This window comes from Bidens hawaiensis, unplaced genomic scaffold (genome assembly GCF_021521415.1).
Source record: "Bidens hawaiensis isolate Kalapana, Puna unplaced genomic scaffold, B.hawaiensis_p1.1 tig00021843_1, whole genome shotgun sequence".
Classification (NCBI taxonomy): domain Eukaryota; kingdom Viridiplantae; phylum Streptophyta; class Magnoliopsida; order Asterales; family Asteraceae; genus Bidens; species Bidens hawaiensis.
Window position 1 is genome coordinate 1 of NW_027493392.1, and position 21,446 is coordinate 21,446.

Here is a 21,446-nt window from a genome sequence, read left to right on the forward strand (position 1 = left end):
AGGTCACACATCCTCGTATTCATTGTGGATTTAAGTTATACTCTCATATGCACCCCCAACGTGCCAAAACAAACTGAAATATTTGAGGAGAATTTCTTATGGCCTAGTATCTCTCTATGGATAGAACAAAACCATATATATCATTTTGGCCTATATATCCATATAAGAATGTTGTTCGATAAGGAACTCTTTCCTCAAATAGCATCAATGCGTTGTGGGATTCGCCAAAAGTTTCACATTTGATGTATCAAATAGTGTTTCTGACCACCTAGAAGAGGGAGTACATAAGTTTTTATGCTTCTAACATGATACATTTGTCACATTTAGGATTAACAATCTTATATTGTGACATGTATTGCAATATATACTAAGAAACACTTCCTTAAATCGGAATTTCAGGTAGCAATGAAACTAGTTCCTGATAACAAAACCATTACTGAGATTCTTTTATCTGAAGCAAAAGACGAAGAAACACTCAAAGACGACTTAAAGACCTTCACGGCTTTGCTAATACCACTTCTAGATGACATACACTCGATTTTGGTGCCCTTCTTGTTGATTTTTAGTGATCCTGTATTAATTTTGGGTTAATCTTGAAATTTCAACACTTGATTCTTGATCCTTATTTATTTTATATATACCGCAGGAAACATACGGTTTGGATAGGCTGAAGGCAACTTAAAGATCCAAGAGAATTCCAAATCGGTTTAGAAAAAACAAACACTATATGTATTATTGTAAATTATGCACACAGTAGATCATAGAATATCATATATATATATAACACTATCAGGAAAAGGTACATATGACAACAATTGTCATGCTTTATTAATGTATGTTGTCATAGTTACCTTTTTCTCACCTAGCGAAACCCCATGCTGGGTCTTGTGTAAGTATTAAACTTTTAAATCTGTGCCCAGTTGTAGAGTATGTAAATGTCATGAGATGTATATACGATTAATGCAAGTCGAATAACTAATATAAAAGTGTGCCATCTAGTAACAGGTTTGTAACACACTATAGCTTCAAACACTCAAAATTATCAAATTAGATGAATATTATGAAAGATGCCTGACTTATCTATACCTAATATATCTGCACCATTCTGGCTAGAAGGCGAATGTGGAGGATCATGGAGTGCCACGAGCGCTGCAACTAGACCGGCATTACTAGAAATTGTTGGTTCTGTGAACCGCGGTTTATCCCTTTTGTCTAAGAACATGTCATTCTGGTCCGGTCCTCCTACCATAGCTCCCAAAAGTTCATTAGGATTTGGTTTTTCTGAGTTCAACCATGTACTACCTTCAGCACAAGAATGCCACTGATTATCCCATGGGATAGATGCACCCCTGTGGTGCACATGCATTGGGTAGTTGTTCCCAAATCCTACCACATAGATCATTTTCATGGGATTGTCTCCAAGTATGTAATTGACCTAAAATAAAATAGTAGGTATATGAACTTGCAGTTGATACTAGCTGGCTATGGGTCATGGATACTAATTATGTGTTTATACGAATCATCATCATCATCATCGTACTCAGTATATCCCACCAATAGCAATGCTATGATAGGGTCTGAGGAGGGTAAGATGTAGACAGCCTTACCTCTATCCCATAGGGATAGAGAGGCTGCTTCCGGTGAGACCCCCGGCTCGATAGTAGTTTTGCATCAAGCCTTGGACATAAGGCACATAGCACTCAATCATCGGGACACCGGCTGATCGGTGCATGTGCCCTTGTCTTTCGGCTATCAACGCCACCACATGATGCCTGATTAACCTTCCGCCACTTTTAACGTTATTTTCACGAGATTAGTAAAATAACGTCAAAATTAGTGCAATTTTACTTTTGCCCACCCGAGGGTTCACACATATATACATTATATGCGCGCACCGCAAGCAGGGCGTTATGTGTTTATACGAAGAGGACCAAAAACATATTCAAAAAATGATTAGTTGTCTCCTGTTGGCATAATTTATTTTATCGTAGTTATTATAATTTAATTTATCATTTAACTTTAGTATTGTTTGTTAGTCCTTATTTTGTTGCTAGTCTGAATATTAGACTATATATCCATTGTGGAAGGGTGAAGTGGGGCGCGAACGAGGGGCTTCAACATCACTTGTGAACACCATAACACCTTGTAGCGAATAGGGGCGTACGGCCGCTAATGGTGAGTGGAGGGATCGGCTGGCGGACCACAACAGGCTCAAGTGAGGGAGGGCGCGACTAAGACATGTGACGCAATATGATAGGATGAATATTTGTGGTGATTTCAACCACAACATATAGCCCTATAGCAGTTAGGTTAATTAGCTAGGCTTATTATTATCTTATTCATTGTAATCTCTATATAAAGAGATCTAGTTTTCAATTAATTATTTAATACTGAGAAAATAATACTTATCAAAACCGTTGTTCTTCATTCAAGTTCTTTTTCTCCCACTTAACATGTGTTTATCAATTTTGTTATTATTACTAAAGATTCTTTGTTCAAGATATTCAATTATGATAATTAGTTTAGCACTTGCCTGAGACATAGAGAAATCCTGCAAAGTTTCAACTGAAAAACTAGTACCATCAGTGCAACTGCTACTGGACCTGGGCAAAAGAGCAAGATAGTCGCTATACAGTTTGCTAAGAAAGGATGCGGTTGCAGCATACTCAAGAGGTGCGTACTGATCCGGTTTTAGAAATACCAGCCCACCTATATGTATCAAGAGAAAAATAGTAAGAGTGCTTTATGCGTTTAATTCGATCAATATAAAATATACAGAAGTACCTTGTGTTTTATGCATAGTAGGAGACAAATATGAACACATGACCGAGTCTACGTTGTTAGTTGATGATGTGAAGGATTCTTCGTATGGATATCCAAGATCTTTAAAGAATCTCAGCCTTGTTAACAAAACCTATAGATAAAAATAAGTAAATATATGTACCAAGAAAACCTCTAATTGATTTTTGTGTTTTATATAAATCCCAAATGCAAAATTGGTTTTTATTGAAAAGGGTAACATCGATAACACTATCAGCAAAATCTTTCATGACTGTATATAATATATGTGTGTGTGTTTAGAACGAAAACTCATACGCATTCTCTACTCTACTCCTAAATTACAAAAAATTTTTATGACCACGGGACTTCATGCCCTGTTCCTTGGATAGGCAACCTTATAAATAATGTAAACTTTGAGAATCAACATTAAACATTCAATTATTTTCGTATTTATCTAAATTAAAATATTAACATAACTATTAGCCTATATACTTGAATTGATATATTTATGTGTGTTCATATAGTATTATAAACATTTACATGTAGATTCACACTTATTCTCTAATCTGCATATGCATACCTAATTACAATTATAGAGTGGAAATAAAGTAAGAAATTTAATAATTGGAGAGAAAAACCAGTTAATCTTTCTATGGTATTTAATTTGTAATAATAAATCAATGATTCAAGTTGGTTATGCTTCTTACTCAAAAAAAGAAAAAATTGAATTACTTATTCATGATATTTGGGAAGAAATTGGTTGGTTGGATCACAGAAGTCAAACTTGTAAATCAATGGAGACTAGAAGCACAGGATTGACATGATCGAATACATACCGTGTTAGCAGTGAACTTGTTATTCCAATAGAAGACGCCTTTATCTACTGATAATTCTTCTTCTTTAGCTGAAACTAGATTTTCAGTAGCGTATCTAAGATAACTTGTATTGCCTGTAGCGAAAAATAACCATGTCCCTCCCCAAACTAACTCATCTTTGTACCCTGTTGAGTTATAGACACCTCTAGCTTGTCCTCCGCATTCTTCTTTCGTTGTATACATACCTTGAACAAACCTGGGGTCATCTTTTGTGACTATATCAAATAACTCCATAGCGGTTTTGGTTAAATTAGTTGAGTATTTATTGTCTTCCTTGAAAACTAATGATGCTGCTGAAAGTGCTGCAATAATCTCCCCAGCTAAATCTGAGGCTGTCTGGTCGCAACTAGAAACCGGTCTTGTGTATCTCATATCCTCTGGTCTTTGCCAACAATTGTCATCGTCCTCAGTCGACGTTTTGTTGTTTGACATGGCACCTACCTATAAATTTAAGGTTAGGAAACTAATTAGCTTAACTAGGACCCATGCCACATAAAAATGTTGGTCAAGGAGATCAACTTAAGCTGTCCCTAAAACATATCGCAATTGTGAGTTTTTAGTGTACCTGTGAAAACAAAGTAGCCGAACCAGGAGAAGTTTCATTCGGACGGATAAAAAGCTTGAGCAAATAGTCACTGCCCCATCTAATTATGCTCTTGATATGATCAAGTTCTCCTATCTCTTCATATTTTGGATGATATTCAATCACAGACCAACTCAACAATGTGATCGTATATGCTGTAGGAAAGCTAAACTTAATATTGTTTCCCGAGTCATAAAAGCCACCTACGAGACTTTTGTTTCCGTCCTCTAATCCAGAATCACCTCGAAACTTAACCATGTTATCTTTCGGCAACACCCCAGCTGCCAAGACAAAAACAAAATGAAAAGATGAAAAATGGTCAGTAAAACGTCAACAGAGTTTTCGTCACTATATCATTTTGTTGAGCTATACAAACATCACCGACACGCTATCAAGACACCATTTACATGTCATACCTGCCATATAGTCTATATGAGCCGTATGACACAAGAAAATTTTCATATGGGTTGTATATATAAGGGGAAAATTATATGACACGTATCATATGTTTAAAAGACAAATAATTGACTGATATGATCACTAATAAAATCATATAGCCCTATTTGTGCATACTTTTTTTGACATCATACGACACATACAACAACATGATAATATGGCTCGTAGGATATGACAGCCACGTTGATGTATGGTGTTTGTATATCAACACCCTTCCATTAAATATAAGTGTGGCGTACATTTCTGAGCATCGAAGAAAATGAGAGCCTGTTTAAGTGCTAGTGTCAAGTCTTTTGTTGCACCACGATGACGATTCTTGTTTGGCAAGAAATGTAACAACAAGCATAGGATTATAAGGAGGGATACAATGGCTGATGAAGCATAAATGAAGCGTTTGAAGTTTTTCTTGTTAATAACTGTTAGTTTGAAATCAACGGACTTTGAGAATCTTGAAGGGATGGATTCGTAATCCCAAGTGTTTCGAGTTTGAGGGAAGAGGTTAAAGTTGACTTCGATTGAGTTCCATTGGCTCGACGAAGGCAGAAGGCGGCAGGCGGGAGAGATTGAGTGGATGTAAAGTGTGGGTTCGGCGTCGCGGGTTTCGCTAGTGTCCATTGGAGATGGGATGGAGTAGGAGAGTTTAGATTTGGTGGTTTATGAGTAAGTGATATATGTTTTTGGGTTATACTATGAATTCATCGACGAGCATGGCTTTGGAAAGTGCTCCGGTTAATTAATTAAGGAAATTTTGTCATGTCCATAAATCCAAAAGAGAATTAGTCTTTAAAAGTCGGATTATTCTTTTGGTTACTTTTAATTGGAGAAAAAAGCAAAAAGATGTGGTGTATTAATAACAAGTGTTTAACTATAATTCGGTCTCTATGTTGACGGAATCAACTTATGAAATAAAACATGATCAAATATATTTTATTCTTAACATGAAAACAATAAGAACTAATTTATTGTTATCATTAGGTTTATTTTCATAGGTGTTTGTTGTTATCTTTTGTTCGTATTTGCTAATTTTCGATTATGTGACATTATAAGTATTTGTTGATTTATATTGTTGTTATTATTAGATTTTTTTTTCTTTTGCTGTTATAAGTATTTGTTGGTATTTGATGTTATTATTTTGTTCTTTATTTTGATTATTTTGTTGTAAGTTTTAGATTTTTCTCTTTGTTATTATAAATTATTATTTATGTAAATTGGTATTGTAGTTGGTATTGTTTCTTACGTTCTCATATTTTTATAAATTAATATTATTTTCTACGTTCTCATGTTAAGATTAAAATGTACATGAACTTTCCCCGTCAACTTATAACCATATTTTAAAATTTTAACCACTTGGACCCACTTATCTTTACATTTTTTCCCTTCACCAATTAAGTGAACGTTAAAAACGATATGAAATTATAACCTTACTCACAGTACTCAAATTGCAATTCTCTCTCTCTCTCCCTCTCTCTGAGTTCGAAGCATAACCCGTAGCCCGTGCAACTCGGCACTGATACAAACTTAACACGACATCGAAAGCGTAACTGTTGTTAGTACACATGTAGCATGACATCATGAGTGTGGAAGCGCAATCTGGAGCTGGTATATTTGCAGCTCGGCGCAGCTACGCATTTAACACGTCATCATTCATCATTCGTGTAACCAGTGTTAGTACCCGCATAACACAACATTGGATTGTAACCAGCACGGTATGGCGTAATGCAGTGTCGGTATGCGTGTAACGCTGCATCAAACACGTAATCAGTTTGGTACGTGCGTAAACCAACGTTTGGTACGCGTGTAACATGGTATCGAACACGTAATGAGCACTGATACGTGCGCAACCCGATATCAGATGTGTAATTGATGTCGGGTACTCGCATAACCAAAGTTGATTACTCTTGCGGAGCCAGTTGCGTGTCAAGCGTTGAGTGAAACAAGTGTAACCAACTTGATGCACATAAACGACATTAAATTCATGTAACCAACATCAGTTACTCGCGCAGAGCGTCGAGGTAAGCGCGCACTGGCATGGCCGACTCTCAATGAGGGCAAGGTGGTTGACGGACCCTAGCCTGAAACCCTGCTAGGCCTGAAATTTTTTTTAAAAAAATATACATATGTTTTTTGTGAGAAACGGTATGTATATTTAATGTTTAAACTCAATTACATAACCATTAACTTGGTCTACTAGCAAATACATATGGCTCCCAACCAAAAGGTTGTGAGCTCTAGTCTCACTTAAGACTGTTTAAACCTACTTTTGTAAAAAGTTTTTGACACAATCCAAATCATAACCAAGTAGGCCCATTTTTTTCGCCTTCAGTTCTAAAAAATTTAACAATTCTCGAAGACGGCCCTGCGTACTGGTCCAGGTTACATGCATTTTGAAGTGTTGGTCGTGCGCTTCCCAACGTCGGTACGTATAACTGGCCCCGCATGGTTAACCAACACCAGACTGCACATAACCGACATTTAAACACGTGTAACCGGTACCGGAAACCATAAACAAAGCTAATATGTACAGTAATTTCAAAAAAAAAAAAACAAAGACATTTTTTAAACCAACATGTTTGACCTAAAACTCGTTCCGATCCGAATATGTTCTAACCTGAAAGGCTGAAACCCATTCTTACTCGACCCGAAGTCATACAGAATCGAACCAAATTAACCTTTTTATTAATCAACCCGTTCCAACCTAACCCGACAAGTCCTAACAATAAGCATCGATCATAAAACATATTGTTTTCATTATTATTATAGGGTGAGGTTTCTGTACAATAATTGCTTAACGTACGATAGGTGAGCGAGACGTTCAAAGACAAAAACAAAAACGCTCAAAGGCAAAACATTCTAAAACGCTCAGCCAAAAAACTATAACGCTCAGCCAAAACCTAAAACGCTGAAAAACGGTTTTCGTGAAAAAAAAAGTAAAAAATTGATCGATTTACGATCCAAAACTGTTTTTTCGGTGAACCAATGATTAACTGGATATGTATTGACGATTCCGAGATGGTGAGAAGTAATTTCATCGATCGATTTCATGAATATAGGGCGTTAAGATATTATTTTATTCCATCTTTTCTCTATAAGTATAATAGAGAAATCTGCATTTCGTCTCCCTGGAAAATAACGTCGCGAGATGGGTTAACCACTGAAAAATATTTTGCGAACTTTGGACCATTGTGATATTTGGGCGGGTCAGTCTGTGCCCATCCGTTAAATATTTTCGTTAAAGGCCGTTGAGTTGAAGGGTATTTCAGACTTTTACAAATATAAATTTGGCCGGTCACATCTGTGCCCCTCTGTTAGTTATTTTTTTTAAAAGCTTGAAAAAACCAGCTTGCCGGGAAAAATAACAGTCCGACCACCGGGTATTATCTTCTTCCTCCTTCCTCCATACTCTTCCCCCTTCTCCACCTCTCCTTCCTCCCTCTTTCCTTCCTTCGTTTCTTACCCAACACCATCACCTACATTTTCCCCACAATTTCCCCACTATCTATATATATACACCACACCATCACCATCACCCATCACCAACACCATCACCGCCATAAACAACACCATCACCGACGCCATCTCCATCACCATCACCGACGCCATCTCAATCGCAATCTCCATCTCCAACACCAACCCACGCCGCCACCACCGACGCCGAGCCGCCATCCCCATCCACATCCGACGCCGCCATCCACCGCCGTACAATGGTTTTCGTGTTCGTTATTCGGTTCAACTGTTTAATCGGAGTCCCACTTGCATTGAGTTTTCGAATCCGGTTTCGGATTCGAAGAATTTCCGTCCGTGTTGTTGTTAATATCGTCGGTCAAGCCCAGTTGGCGTTCCGTAGAACGTGGAATCTCGACCCGCTTCTCCTACCGTAGTGTTCGGGGTCGGGGTCGGCGCGTAAAATCCCGAAGATTATAATTCGGGTGTTTTGATATATGTGTTTATTTATTGTATGTATTGTGTAATATATATAAAAGAATGGTTGTGTTCATAGTGTGTTCGGGCTCGGGTTTGGGGTTAACTAAAAAATGAGTCGGTTCGGTGTTTTCGGGCGTATAGTTTACTAGAAAACGACCCGTTTCGTCGATCTTGAGATAAAATTAAAATAAAAAACGACCCGTTTCGTTGTTTTTTAGCTAAAATTACAATAAAAAACCACCCGTTTCGTCGTTTTTGAGCTAAAATTACAATAAAAAACGACCCGTTTCGTCGAGTTTGAGATAAAATTTCAATAAAAAACGACTCGTTTCGTCGTTTTTGAGCTAAAATTACAATAAAAAACGACCCGTTACGTCGATTTTGTGCTAAAATTACTAAAAAACGAGCCGTTTCGTCGTTTTTAAGTGAAAAGTTTACTAAAAAACTAGTCGTTTTGGTCGTATTCGGACGAAAAGTTTACTAAAAAAACGAGCGGTTTCGTCATTTTTTAGTGAAAAGTTTACTAAAAAACTAGTCGTTTCGTCATTTTTGAACGAAAAGTTTACTAAAAAACGAGCGGTTTCGTCATTTTTTAGTGAAAAGTTTACTAAAAAACTAGTCGTTTCGTCGTATACGGACGAAAAGTTTACTAAAAAACGAGCGGTTTCGTCGTTTTTTAGTGAAAAGTTTACTAAAAACGAGCGGTTTCGTTGTTTTGAACGAAAAGTTTACTAAAAAACTAGTCGTTTCGTCGTATTCGGACGAAAAGTTTACTAAAAAACGAGCGGGTTTCGTCGTTTTTGAACGAAAAGTTTACTAAAAAACGAGCGGTTTCGTTGTTTTTTAGTGAAAAGTTTACTAAAAAAAACTAGTCGTTTCGTCGTTTTTGAACGAAAAGTTTACTAAAAAACTAGTCGTTTCGTTGTATTCGGACGAAAAGTTTACTAAAAAACGAGCGGTTTCGTCGTTTTTTAGTGAAAAGTTTACTAAAAAACGAGCGGTTTCGTCGTTTTTTAGTGAAAAGTTTACTAAAAAACTAGTCGTTTCGTCGTTTTTGAACGAAAAGTTTATTAAAAAACAGCCTGTTACGTCGTTTTCGGACGATAAGTTCACTAAAAAACGAGCCGTTTCGTCGTTTTCGGACGATAAGTTCACTAAAAAACGAGCCGTTTCGTCGTTTAAAAAAACGTTTTAAAAAGGGACCAACTCGTTTGATTTTTTAGAAAAAAATGGCCGTTTAAAAAAAACCGATCCTTTTAATATACAGCATATATATACAGACTATATATATACAGGATATATATATATATACAAGAAACATGCAGTTTCAATTCAAATGCTTAATATATATTACATATTGTGTAGTTTTATTAAATGTTAGTTCAGTTCAATTGGTTTGTCTTGTGTGTTATTAAACTAGGGGTCTGGGGTTCGAACCCCTTCCTTTACACAAATTTTTGGTATTTAGTTTTAGGATTAATTATAGGCTCAGGGGTAAAACGGTAATTTCAACGTTTTTTGGTCAGTCAACTCACAGTCAACTGATGGCAAGGAGACAGGACTATCACAATGGTCCAAAGTTCGCAAAATCTTTTTCAGTGGTTAACCCATCTCGCGACGTTATTTTCCAGGGAGACAAAATGCAGATTTCTCAGTATAATAATAACTAAAAAAAAAAAACATTTATAAGGGTCCATTTTGCTGTATATTTTAACTTGGGGGATCTCTTGACCAAGTAAATTCCTTTCCGTGTTTCAAACTCAACTGAACAGAACACAACTGCCTGATCAGAAATTGCTTCTTCCATCAGATCAGATCAGATCAGATGCATTTGCTAAATCACGAGCATCCATCATAACTGGTAACTAGTTATTAATTTCCATCTCAATTGTGAACCTAATAAGCCATTTGATTTAGTAGCTATTATTATGTTTTAACTTCATCTATAATGATAAATAATAGTTACCAATCCTTCAATGCGTACCCGAAAGGCGATTTCGATATAGAATCCAATAACACTAGACGACCCAGAAAGCCCAAACACATCCCATTTACAATGATCAAATCATTCGGAAACCGAATAATGTACTATTACAAACTCCATCCAGTTATGATCATGTTAATCTTCTTGTTGTTCGGTATCGCCACCCTCATAATTCTTTCGGTTTACACGACAAATAAGATTAACAATGCTGGAAAATATAATATTGGTACGGGTGATGGTTATCCGTTTCCGAAGCTTAAGAACCTTGTGATGGTGGCTGGGCATTCGATATATACTAGTAGTAGTTGTGACAAGGTTGATAAGGAGGATTCGTGGTTTCTTGAGTCGTATCAGAAGAATCCGGGACAGGCGTTGACGTTTGTGGCGCATATTAAGGAGGGGGTTGAGGCTGCTGGGAAAGATGAGGATGCTTTGTTGTTGTTTAGTGGCGGTGAGACGAGGAAAGATGCCGGGCCGAGAAGTGAAGCGCAGAGTTATTGGATGGTTGCTGACTCTAAAGGATGGTTTGGTGAGTTATTATATGTGTTTTTGTTCTGTTTTGTTTGATTTGTTATGTAATTATATTGATGTTTTGTATGTCTAAACAATAATTATATTGATCTAAATTCTAACATAAGAACTTAAGGTAATTTAATTATCAGGGCACTTAACTGTGTGTATCTGCAACATATGTCGGTTAAATGATTCTTTTAACGTTATTCAACTTATTCTGTTATCATGGATACAGAAAACCAAGAGAAGGTAAGATGGAAAGCGTTAACAGAAGAACACGCGAGGGACAGTTTTGAGAATCTTCTCTTTAGTGTATGCCGATTCAGAGAACTTACGGGCTCTTATCCACAAAATATTACTGTAAGTTTGCATCCAGAGGTTGTATGATGAATGGGTCGATCTGTTAAGTAACGGGTCAAATGGTTCGGGTTTGCCTGCAAACTATTACTTTTTAAACTACCAATCCTAACACATGATTACAAGAACAAAATATTACCGTTTTACAATCTAAATCCTGTAAGTTTTAACCTGTTCACTTTTTAGCCAACGTTTTCGACCCAACTCATTTGTCTTGTTCAGATAAAAGTCATAAAACACAACTCAAATCGACCTGTTTATAACTAAACGGGTCAAAATCACTGCCCGACCCATTTGTCTTGTTAAGAACTTAAGATAAATCATAACTCAAATCGACTCGGGTCAAAATTACTTGTATTTTTTTCCCTGGCCCATTTGTTTTGTTAAAATAAAACATAACCAAAAATAACTTATTTGTCTTGTTCAGATAAATCATAACCCAAACCGACCCATCTATATCAAAATCACTCATCTTTTTTTAACCTGACCCGTTTATCTTGTTAAGATAATACATCACCCAGATTGAACCGTTTGTCTTGTTAAGATTAAACATAACCCAAATCTACCCATTTGTCTTTAGATAAAACATAACCCGAATCGACCCGTTTATAACTAAGCGAGCCAAAATTTTTACCTCTGTAACATAATTTAATTCTTAAAATTATTTTTTATGTTTTGAACTTTTTACTTATAGCCCTGCTTGCGGTGCGCACATATGATGTATATATGTGTGAACCCTCGGGTGGGCAAAAGTGAAATTGCGCTAATTTTGACGTTATTTTACTAATCTCGTGAAAATAACGTTAAAAGTGACGGACGGTTAATCAGGCATCATGTAGTGGCGTTGATAGCTGAAAGATAAGGGTACATGCACCGATCAGCCGGTGTCCCGATGATTGAGTGCTATGTGCCTTATGTCCAAGGCTTGATGCAAAACTACTATCGAGCCGGGGGTCTCACCGGAAGCAGCCTCTCTATCCCTATGGGGTAGAGGTAAGGCTGCCTACATCTTACCCTCCTCAGACCCTACCATAGCTTTGCTATTGGTGGGATATATTGAGTACGATGATGATGATGATGATGATGATGATGATGAACTTTTTACTTAATGAAATAGTTTTCGGTTAAACACAGGTTGTGGGTTATGATTTCAAGAAAGAACGGTTCGTTTATTTGCACCGGTCTGCAATTCGGTTCCCAGAGTTACGGTTTTCCTATTTGGGCACTCCAGCTGCCACATCATCAAGAGAAGCAGCATTAAAAGGGGAAGCATTAGCGAGAACTCAATTTGAACACGACCCGTACGCGTGTTTAGGCTCACTGAGTCGCAAAAAGATTGGCCGTGATCCATTTCACAGGTCAATACCTTATCCTAGTGGTTGCCCTGAAATTGAAGGCTTGTTTAGATATTGCAGTGGTTCAATATATACTGGTTCCCTTCCTTGGGCCTAAGAAAATTGATTATATTTTTTCTTCTTTTTTTTCATTATTTCTAGATTGTATTATTTTCGAATGATTTGAAGTAGATGGATTTTATCAATGTGGAAACTTAGTCATAGAATACATAGAAAATCGCATACCTCTATAGAGTTTCACATCTATAGCTATGAAATACTTGAACATAATTTGCGTTTCTGTTTTATTCTGGTGTATCATTAGTCTCATTCAAAAGTTTAGTTTGGCCCACTTTCTATTTATTTATGTTTGCGTTTTCGCGTATTATATTCTTAAAATGTGAGTTAGTCTGTACATTTCATGACATTTATGACAACATGAGAAATAAATATTGTATATGGGAGAATTTGTTTTAACGTCACTATATAAGGACAATACACAGTTTGAATCTGAAGACACTAGTTATAAGTGCTTTTAGACAATATTTTTTTAAGAGGACAAACTCTCTCTTACAGGCACCATCCACCTAGAAGATGGTGATGTTTACTTGCCTTGATGAGATGTGTAAGGAACTATCTACCTATAAGACAGTGATGTTTACTTGACTTGCTTTACTGAAAGATATGTAAGGATCTCCTTGCTTTAGGCCAATCAAATATTGTCATGTGGCATCGTGGCGTTTTTCCCAAGCAAGGTCTAATCAAGATACAACATTGTGAGGCATTAGAATTGAAAATATAGATGTGAACTTGTGAAGCTATCTAAGATGGGTCCTCATAAGATATTTGCTTTCATTTGTTTGTGCATGTGTGCATTGCTACTTATTACACAAGACAAGATATCCGAGATTTAGGCATTTTTTCTTATCGCTAAACGCGTGAGGTTCGGATATGCTCCATTTTAATTTCTCTATTAAACGTTCTAAATACAAATATATTATATATGTCATTATTGCAAAGGCCTCGTTGTATGAGGGTTCACACATGCACACTCCTTTCATGACAAGAGGAACAAAAAGAATATAGTAAACTCACCCAAGACCAATTTAACAATGAGAAGAAAGATTGTCCTTGGATTAAGAGTCATAAACCAACTATAAAAAACAGACAACGGTGATGGTGACCAATAATCATTCAAAAGCTAAAATTGCTTTTCTGTAACTTTTTAATCAATCCTATGATGCCTATATTCTATTCGGCTTCCTTATTCATCATCAAACTGGTCTTTCGTAGATGCACTCGTGCACCCCTTCGTGGCCTGACTTTTTAGTTTTTACAACCTATGAAGTAGTGTTTAGAGCCTTGGAGTAATGCTTCACGGCTTTGACCTTGTTTTCGTGAAATATGAGCAAAAGGATTGATCTTCGGAAGGATTATATATTATGTCAAGGAGAGCAAATTATTGAAAATGAATTTGAATGAATATTTTTTTTATAGAAATGATTGACTAGCAGTCTAACATAAAATACACGTTTGTTTAATTGTTTTTCATGTAGTTATGTCATTTGCTGAGCAAATTGGGCCCTTAGAAAATAAGATTAAACAGATATAATTGTATTACATATAGTTTTGTGAAAATAATACTAATTAGGCAAATAGCTATGTTCATCTATTCACATTCTTGCATCTTTCGAAAATAAATTTTGGGATATTCTAAACTAGAGATACAAGAATATGTAATAGTTTGTTCTCGTGCTCTAAATAACATAAGAAACTTGTGTTGAAAGGTATACAGGCTATCTACCATTAATCACATAACCGTGTGACAGGTAAATAAGAGAAATCGAGTTCTAATGTAAAGTACACAATCGTGTACTTTTGTTTATGTAGTCAAGTACACTTAGGTAGCGTTTGGTATGCAAGAATGAAGGATGGAATGGAATGACCCATTGTGAGGGAATGGAGAAAAGTGTGTTTGGTTGATCAAATGAATGGAATGACTCATTACCTAGTCCATTCCATTCTTTTTAAAATACCCAATTTCATTCCCTCCATACCCCCATGTTTTTTTTTCATTCCATTCCCTCCTTCACCCTACATCACCTCCACCACCCACCCACCATCAACACCCACCACCACAACCACCTACCATCGCTGCTACCTGCACCAACCACCACCATCGCCGTCCACCTTCGCCACCACCCACCTCCACCAACCATCGCCATCAGTACCAGCCGCCCACCGTTACCGCTGTCCACCACCGCCACTGCCACCAACCACCACCATCACCATCAGTGCCAACCACCCGCCGCATCCATCAACCATCGCCCCACCATCACACCCGCCGCCCACCACCACCTCCACTGTTACCGCCACCACCCACCTCCAACCACCATTATCTCGTTGCCCACCACCACCCGCCACCGCCAACCATCATCACCGCCCACCAATGCACGACCGCCACCTACCACCCACCACCACCACTCACTACCATTTTAATTTTATTTTTTCTTTTTTCCAACCTACCAAACAATGCAAAGTAATGATTCATTTCATTCTCATGTGGTAACCAAACATTTCATTGGTTTCATTGAAATGGTAATAACTCATTTCATTCCTTTGTCCATTCTATTACCACGTTCATTCCATTCTGTCGTTCATTCCATTACCTCATACCAAACTGACCCTTAATATATAGAATTGTTCGGTTGGTTATAAGATTCCGGGTTTATACAAAATAACTTTTGACTTGATATCACAACAATAAAAGTTGAAAATTTGAAACTTCACATGAAGACCATCAGCTTAAATTCTTAAAAGTAATCTCAGACATGGTCAATTTTAAGTTCATTGCTATGAAATATATACAATCAACCAATCAGTCATTTTAAAACCTAACAATTTGCATTCCAAGTTCACATATCAAGGATTCAAGATCAGCAATGGGTTAGTACTACCTCTATTATCAGCTGCAATATATCCTAAGTTTGTTATGGCAAAATCTTTATCGATTTGCTGCTACCCTCCACATACTTGTACAGTGGCTTTGAATTAATCAAACCCTGGAAAACAGAGTAAACTGTCATCAGAACTTGAATCAAATGTATATCCTAACATGCCCAACAAGTGAAATTACAAAAAATATCCTGTAAGGAATTAAGAGGGCATCAGTTTCGATGTCTTACTTGGTTAAGAAAACGGTGTCTTAGGTTGTTGTCTTTGTCGTCTACCATTTAGATTGCTGTCACTAAAGCTGCCTTTTTCCACGTCATCAACTTGAGAAAATTCATTGTTCCATGAATTTAAAGGAATTAGATGGCTGTCATCTCTCGGGCCTCTTCTTCTATCCTCGTGCCGTTTTACATTTTCTGATATTTCATGAAAAGTTCTGTTTATCTTTGCAAATCCCCGTTCTACTGGCTCTACAACATGAGAAACTGTATACTTCATGTCGTCTGCAATCTGTATCATATAAGGTTAGAATAATTAATATACTTTCGGCACGTTTACTAACAAATGGGTTTATTCGGGTTCACCCACCACAGCCGCTTATGTTACTTGGGGTGTAAACAAGTCAAGTTGCTTACTTGCTCGTGAGCTACTTGAGACTGGCTCACTAGAAGCTCGAATCAAGGCAAGCTTAAATGAGAGCCCGAACATAAACATAAGCTCGTTTAAAAAACGAGCACATGCTTAGCTAGGCTTGTGAGTCTAAACAAGCCAGATTCATAATTCAACTTTACTTAATGTAATATACATGCATATGTATGTATAGATATATGTATATATAAAAAGGGGCAGCTTATCGTACAAAGGAGGCTAATGTGCGAATAATTATGCACAATAACAAATATTTACGCATAAGGTTAAATAATTACACAGCTTATAAAAATAATAAGCAGCCTATGTTATTAATTAAGCAACCTATATTCAGTCCTTTGTACTTTAACAATTCTTTGTATTTAAAACTTAACCTATATAAAATTTATATTAAAAAAAAACCAAAAATATATAAACAAAAAATATATAGGATCTGGATCATTTCAGAACTTCCAAATAGCTTAAAAACTTTTAACAAACAATCATTTTATTTAATTATTTTATATAATTAATATTATTTAAGCGTAGCTTTGTCATTTATTATATGTAATTTTATAATTGCATATATGTAGATTGGTTATTACACTATGTAAAGTTGTGATTGCGTATATGTATTCACAAAATTACATATAATACATGACAAAATTACCCTCAAATAAATAATAGATAAATAAAATGATTGGTGTTGAGAGTTATTCAGGTTCTTAAACTTTTTGGAGTTCTGAAGATATCCAAAACATACAAACTACTAATCTCAACCACTAGATCCTAGATCCAAGGGTCTAGATATATTCTTACTCTTCCTAGAAAACTCTCTTTTTACTTTAACTCACCCCTATGTATATAAACAAAAAGTTAAATAACTAATTAGTAATAAACATGTCAATCCCGAGTCGGCTCGTTTACACCCCTGTATATTACTAGTAATTGATAAAAACTTACAATTTCACCACTTCCAAACACAACATCACGAACACTCTGATGTAACCTGGGACGGCGCGGTCTATCTTCATGGCAAGCAAGATTTAGTCTCGGTGTTTTCTCACAATCCTGAACCTCTTCCGGATCGGGTGGAGCTCCTAATGATGCATAGTTGGTCATCACAGACACATCACGCACACATCGTTCTCCACGTTTGTAAGGTGCAGCTGGAAAAACATACAAGTGCACCACGGCAGCAACACTCATCTGCTCAAACAAGTAACGAACTCAATATTGCAAAAATCCCCTCAACATTTTCAAAATTACGCAACAGACCCTAGACTTTAAGCAATGAAAACATACCTCGATACAGATGATATAATCTTGTATACGGGTTTTTAGTTCCTGAGCTAAAGATCCTTTAAGGGCGCCCATTGAGAAAAGGAAGGCTACAGCAACACCTTGCCACCAAGTCAAGAATACTATTGACTTAAAAGTCAAGAACTTGGCTAAAGGTTTGATTGGTGCTAGTTTATCTTTGGTTACTGAATAAAACTGCACCAGACAATATAAGGCCCAGCTCTGGCTGAAGTTAAGAACAACTGCTAAGTATGGGTACCTGCATGCACGCCACATGAGTGTCATACATATATATGGATACATACATGCATACACACGCGCACAAACATCTACATATATACATGCATACATATATATATGTATATATACACATATGAGGTGCATTCATAACAGAAGTAATTTTAAGTAGAGAACTTTGAGAACCACATAAGCACTTTGAAGCGGTGCTTTAAAGATATAGTGAGAGAAAGAAAGAGAGACGGCTATCCAGTTACATAACCGCCTTATGTATCATAGTTAGAGCAATGTCTACAAGCTTTTGTGCTGTTCTCGCAGTTCTTACTTAAATTGGTTCCATATTGAATGAACCTTGCGTATACATATACATACATACACACGCCTCCTTAGCACTGCAGAGAGAGCGAAACAACTTGCAAACAAGATATTTTAGCCATTTGTCCTACATGATACACAATATACAATTGTTCTAAAGCAAAGTTGTTATAATTAGATTAAATGGGTGTTTGGATGTGTGTTTCGAAAGTGCCTATATAATATCCTATAAACAGAATCACATACTCAGCTGGAATAATGTATGTTTGAGTGTGTGACAAATCTGATTAAAAGTTATTAAAATGCTAAAGTATCTTACGCATATCCCCATTCGAACTTCCCTTCACCATAAACACCAAGAAGCTGAAAAATCATTGCTAACGGCGCACAGATCAGCTTCAGAATCATCTGAAATCAGGCAACTTTGATCAGATTCAGATATGAATCAATGAGGAAACATATTATTAAAATTTACAGAAGTAGTCCATACATATTGCACGATGCCAATTTTTACAGCCTGGTAGAACTCAGGACCAAGATACCATTCCTTCAGGAAGCAACTCAGTGGAAAAGGGTGTTCCACAATTCCATAAGTGTATGATTCTTCTATAAGAGGTATGCTGTGGTTAATACGGCTATTACTTTCCATGAACTCAATAGTACTGTCCTCTCCACCTTCAATAACCATAAATTATTGAGTTAAAACCATGTAAGAAAAATCAAAAAGAGAACAATTTACAAAAATGCTAAATAGGGTTTCTCTGAAACACGTTCATTTCAAATCTGCAGAATATGATTTGAAAGTTCAACTTATGACAACTAGAATCAGATTTACTGAATTAAAATATTTTAAAGGCTTTATGCACTAAAAACACACTTTCAACACGTTTTACATTTTATTATTTTTATTTAACGCTACCCGTTTGACCCTGTTAAAACTCAAAGATGGAACATTAGCCAAATCAACCCATTCATATGTAAACATTGCAACTTTGACTTTAACATATTCGTACATAAAAGACAAATTTGGAAATTTCGAATCAATAACATTGACTTTTTTCAATTCTTATAGAATCCTAAACAGAAAGCTAAAACATTGATAAGTGTGATGTCCAGAACATCAATAGTCTCATGAGGATCTTTCAAGAACATACCTATGCAGGCTATGAGATATCTTGCAAAGCAATATAATGCAAAAGCTTCATACCAGTCTCTGATAATTTCATAGTTGAATGCAGCATCTGCATCCAATAGTGACATAAACTGTACAATTTGGAAAAGTAAAAGTTAGGCATGATCATTGCATAAGACTGATTAAATAGAAAATCAGTTGCTAACAAATTCAAAAGCTCAAGAATTATCATTGCATATGACTACTATAATACAAAAGTAGTTGCGACAAATTCAAAAAGACTGAAACTTAAAAAAAACAGTTTGTAAGCAGAATCCAGAGTATTATATGAGTAACCATCAACCGCAATTAAAAGAGAAGCAAAGGTGAGTGTATGGATACAAGAACCTTAATTATTCTTATTATAAACTATAAAGTATAGAGGCTTCGTCATAATGTGTTAGAAAATTTATTACTTTTGATTGGTTGTATTTGATCATCATAAATAATTCATTCCGTCAAAATTCCTCACCCTCCCACTGTACAGAATACAGAAAAAGAGAACGGAATAAAATCAATAACTTGAATTCCAATCAAATAGATCGTCAGCACACTCATAAATATTTTTTTATATTCAATAGAGGAAGGCAGATTTCGGAAAGATAAAAACCTGTTCAGTTCATTGCTTATTATGTTACCATAAATATCACAAGCAAGATTTAGTTTTATAAATTTAATGTTTACTTATAACTTCTTTAAATAAACAAACATAATATCAGGTATGAGATCCCCTTACTGATTCCAATGCATAAACAGGTACCATCAGAATGATCCCAATTAAGAACTTCTGTTCCTGTAAATAAATTAATTTTCACTGCCATCAGCTAGAGATGTTAAAAAAACAGAAAGATCATATTAACATGACTTGTAAGGAATAAGGATATATGCAATATCAAACCTCAGGTTGATTGTAAGCAGCTAAATGCTCAAAGATAAGATATGTAGAAAGAAAAAGAGCAACAAGTACACAAATGCTTGCGCTCAATATTGTCCAGGTGAAAACCGATGACTGCTCAACACCAAGGTTGCCTAACCAAATTGACCACGGTCCACTCAAGGACTCTGCCAAATTGAAAATAACAAATAGAAAAGGAAATACTACCCTCCATCTAACCAGAAACATCTGTTTAATCCCACAACTGTTTCAATGAAGCATTAACACATAAAGTAGATCAGCTATTGGATCGAGTACAACTATGCTGAATTTTAATCTCGTACAATACATTAATTAATCAAAACTGAAAATTAGCCGCTCCAATTCATGTTTCAGGGACCTCAATCAATCTTTGTAAGCCAATAAGATGATGAAACCAGCAACACCAAGAAAGAAGCCTGCAAAGATTTCACATTATCAAACGTCAAAACACTGATGATAAGTTGATAACGTAGTAACTTCTGCAAAAACGAGACTAGCATATCAAAGTTTTTTTAACAAGATTTATTGCTTTGATTTGATTCCTCACTGAAAAACTACAAAACTGAAACATAATTTCATGTCAAATTGTCAAAACTACAAAATTAAAAGACTAACTTCTGCAAAACTGATATTGTTATATTAAAGTTTTTTTTTATCAAGATTTATTGCTTTGATTTGATTCCTCATTGAAAAACCACAAAGCTGAAAAACCTCTTAGCTTTAAATTAATTCGTAATCGAAAAACTAGCCGTTAATCTGTTTTCGGTCCCAACATTCAAGGCATTGTACGTAACGAAAAAAGTTTCCAATAACAAAACACTTCAATCTACAATCTATAAGCAAAACCATAACAATTAAAAAAACATATACCTATCTCCTATTTCCTAAAATACCCTTCCTCCTCCACAAAACCTAAGGAATTTGTGTAAAAGTCAATCAAACAAATTCAATCAGCATTCTAGGTCAAATATTATATGAATAATATCGAGCACGAAGATGAACAACAAATCCTTTATAACATAATAATACACGTTTGGTTCCATTTTTCAGCAAAATGATGAATTAACAATACACGCCTAAATGCACAAGAGCAGCATTACGTTACGAAATGAAACCCTAAAT

At 36.0% G+C, this 21,446-nt stretch overlaps 3 protein-coding genes across 3 annotated transcripts; 1 reads left to right on the top strand and 2 right to left on the bottom strand.

Moving 5' to 3' along the window:
• Positions 1-1,042: 1,042 nt before the first annotated feature.
• LOC143564259 (endoglucanase 9-like) lies at positions 1,043-5,467 on the bottom strand. The gene is made up of 6 exons (XM_077051589.1): positions 4,935-5,467; positions 4,222-4,520; positions 3,618-4,097; positions 2,785-2,914; positions 2,534-2,709; positions 1,043-1,435 (listed from the first exon to the last, which is right to left on the bottom strand). Exons 1-6 carry the CDS (start codon positions 5,308-5,310, stop codon positions 1,043-1,045), a joined length of 1,854 nt encoding a protein of 617 aa, XP_076907704.1. The 5' UTR covers positions 5,311-5,467.
• Positions 5,468-10,415: 4,948 nt separating this feature from the next.
• LOC143564252 (uncharacterized protein C57A10.07-like) lies at positions 10,416-12,998 on the top strand. Its single transcript, XM_077051584.1, has 3 exons — positions 10,416-11,129; positions 11,349-11,473; positions 12,605-12,998. The coding sequence occupies exons 1-3, from the start codon at positions 10,565-10,567 to the stop codon at positions 12,920-12,922; spliced, it is 1,008 nt and encodes a 335-aa protein (XP_076907699.1). The 5' UTR covers positions 10,416-10,564; the 3' UTR covers positions 12,923-12,998.
• Positions 12,999-15,493: 2,495 nt separating this feature from the next.
• Positions 15,494-20,923, bottom strand: LOC143564260 (protein LAZ1 homolog 1-like). The gene is made up of 9 exons (XM_077051590.1): positions 20,307-20,923; positions 20,145-20,201; positions 19,392-19,500; positions 18,728-18,912; positions 18,557-18,645; positions 17,689-17,944; positions 17,347-17,592; positions 15,990-16,266; positions 15,494-15,866 (listed from the first exon to the last, which is right to left on the bottom strand). The coding sequence occupies exons 1-8, from the start codon at positions 20,529-20,531 to the stop codon at positions 15,994-15,996; spliced, it is 1,440 nt and encodes a 479-aa protein (XP_076907705.1). The 5' UTR covers positions 20,532-20,923; the 3' UTR covers positions 15,494-15,866; positions 15,990-15,993.
• Positions 20,924-21,446: the final 523 nt, after the last annotated feature.

Coding starts and splice junctions, on each gene's coding strand:
- LOC143564259 (XM_077051589.1), bottom strand. CDS start 5,310: ATGGACACTAGCGAAACCCGCGACGCCGAACCCACACTTTACATCCAC. Junction 4,098..4,221: donor CGGCTACTTTGTTTTCACAG/GTACACTAAAAA, acceptor TTAAATTTATAG/GTAGGTGCCATGTCAAACAA. Junction 2,915..3,617: donor ACAAGTTCACTGCTAACACG/GTATGTATTCGA, acceptor TTTTATCTATAG/GTTTTGTTAACAAGGCTGAG.
- LOC143564252 (XM_077051584.1), top strand. CDS start 10,565: ATGATAAATAATAGTTACCAATCCTTCAATGCGTACCCGAAAGGCGAT. Junction 11,130..11,348: donor TGACTCTAAAGGATGGTTTG/GTGAGTTATTAT, acceptor TCATGGATACAG/AAAACCAAGAGAAGGTAAGA. Junction 11,474..12,604: donor CTTATCCACAAAATATTACT/GTAAGTTTGCAT, acceptor GGTTAAACACAG/GTTGTGGGTTATGATTTCAA.
- LOC143564260 (XM_077051590.1), bottom strand. CDS start 20,531: ATGTTTCTGGTTAGATGGAGGGTAGTATTTCCTTTTCTATTTGTTATT. Junction 18,913..19,391: donor ATATCTCATAGCCTGCATAG/GTATGTTCTTGA, acceptor TGGTTATTGAAG/GTGGAGAGGACAGTACTATT. Junction 17,593..17,688: donor ATTATATCATCTGTATCGAG/GTATGTTTTCAT, acceptor TTGTTTGAGCAG/ATGAGTGTTGCTGCCGTGGT.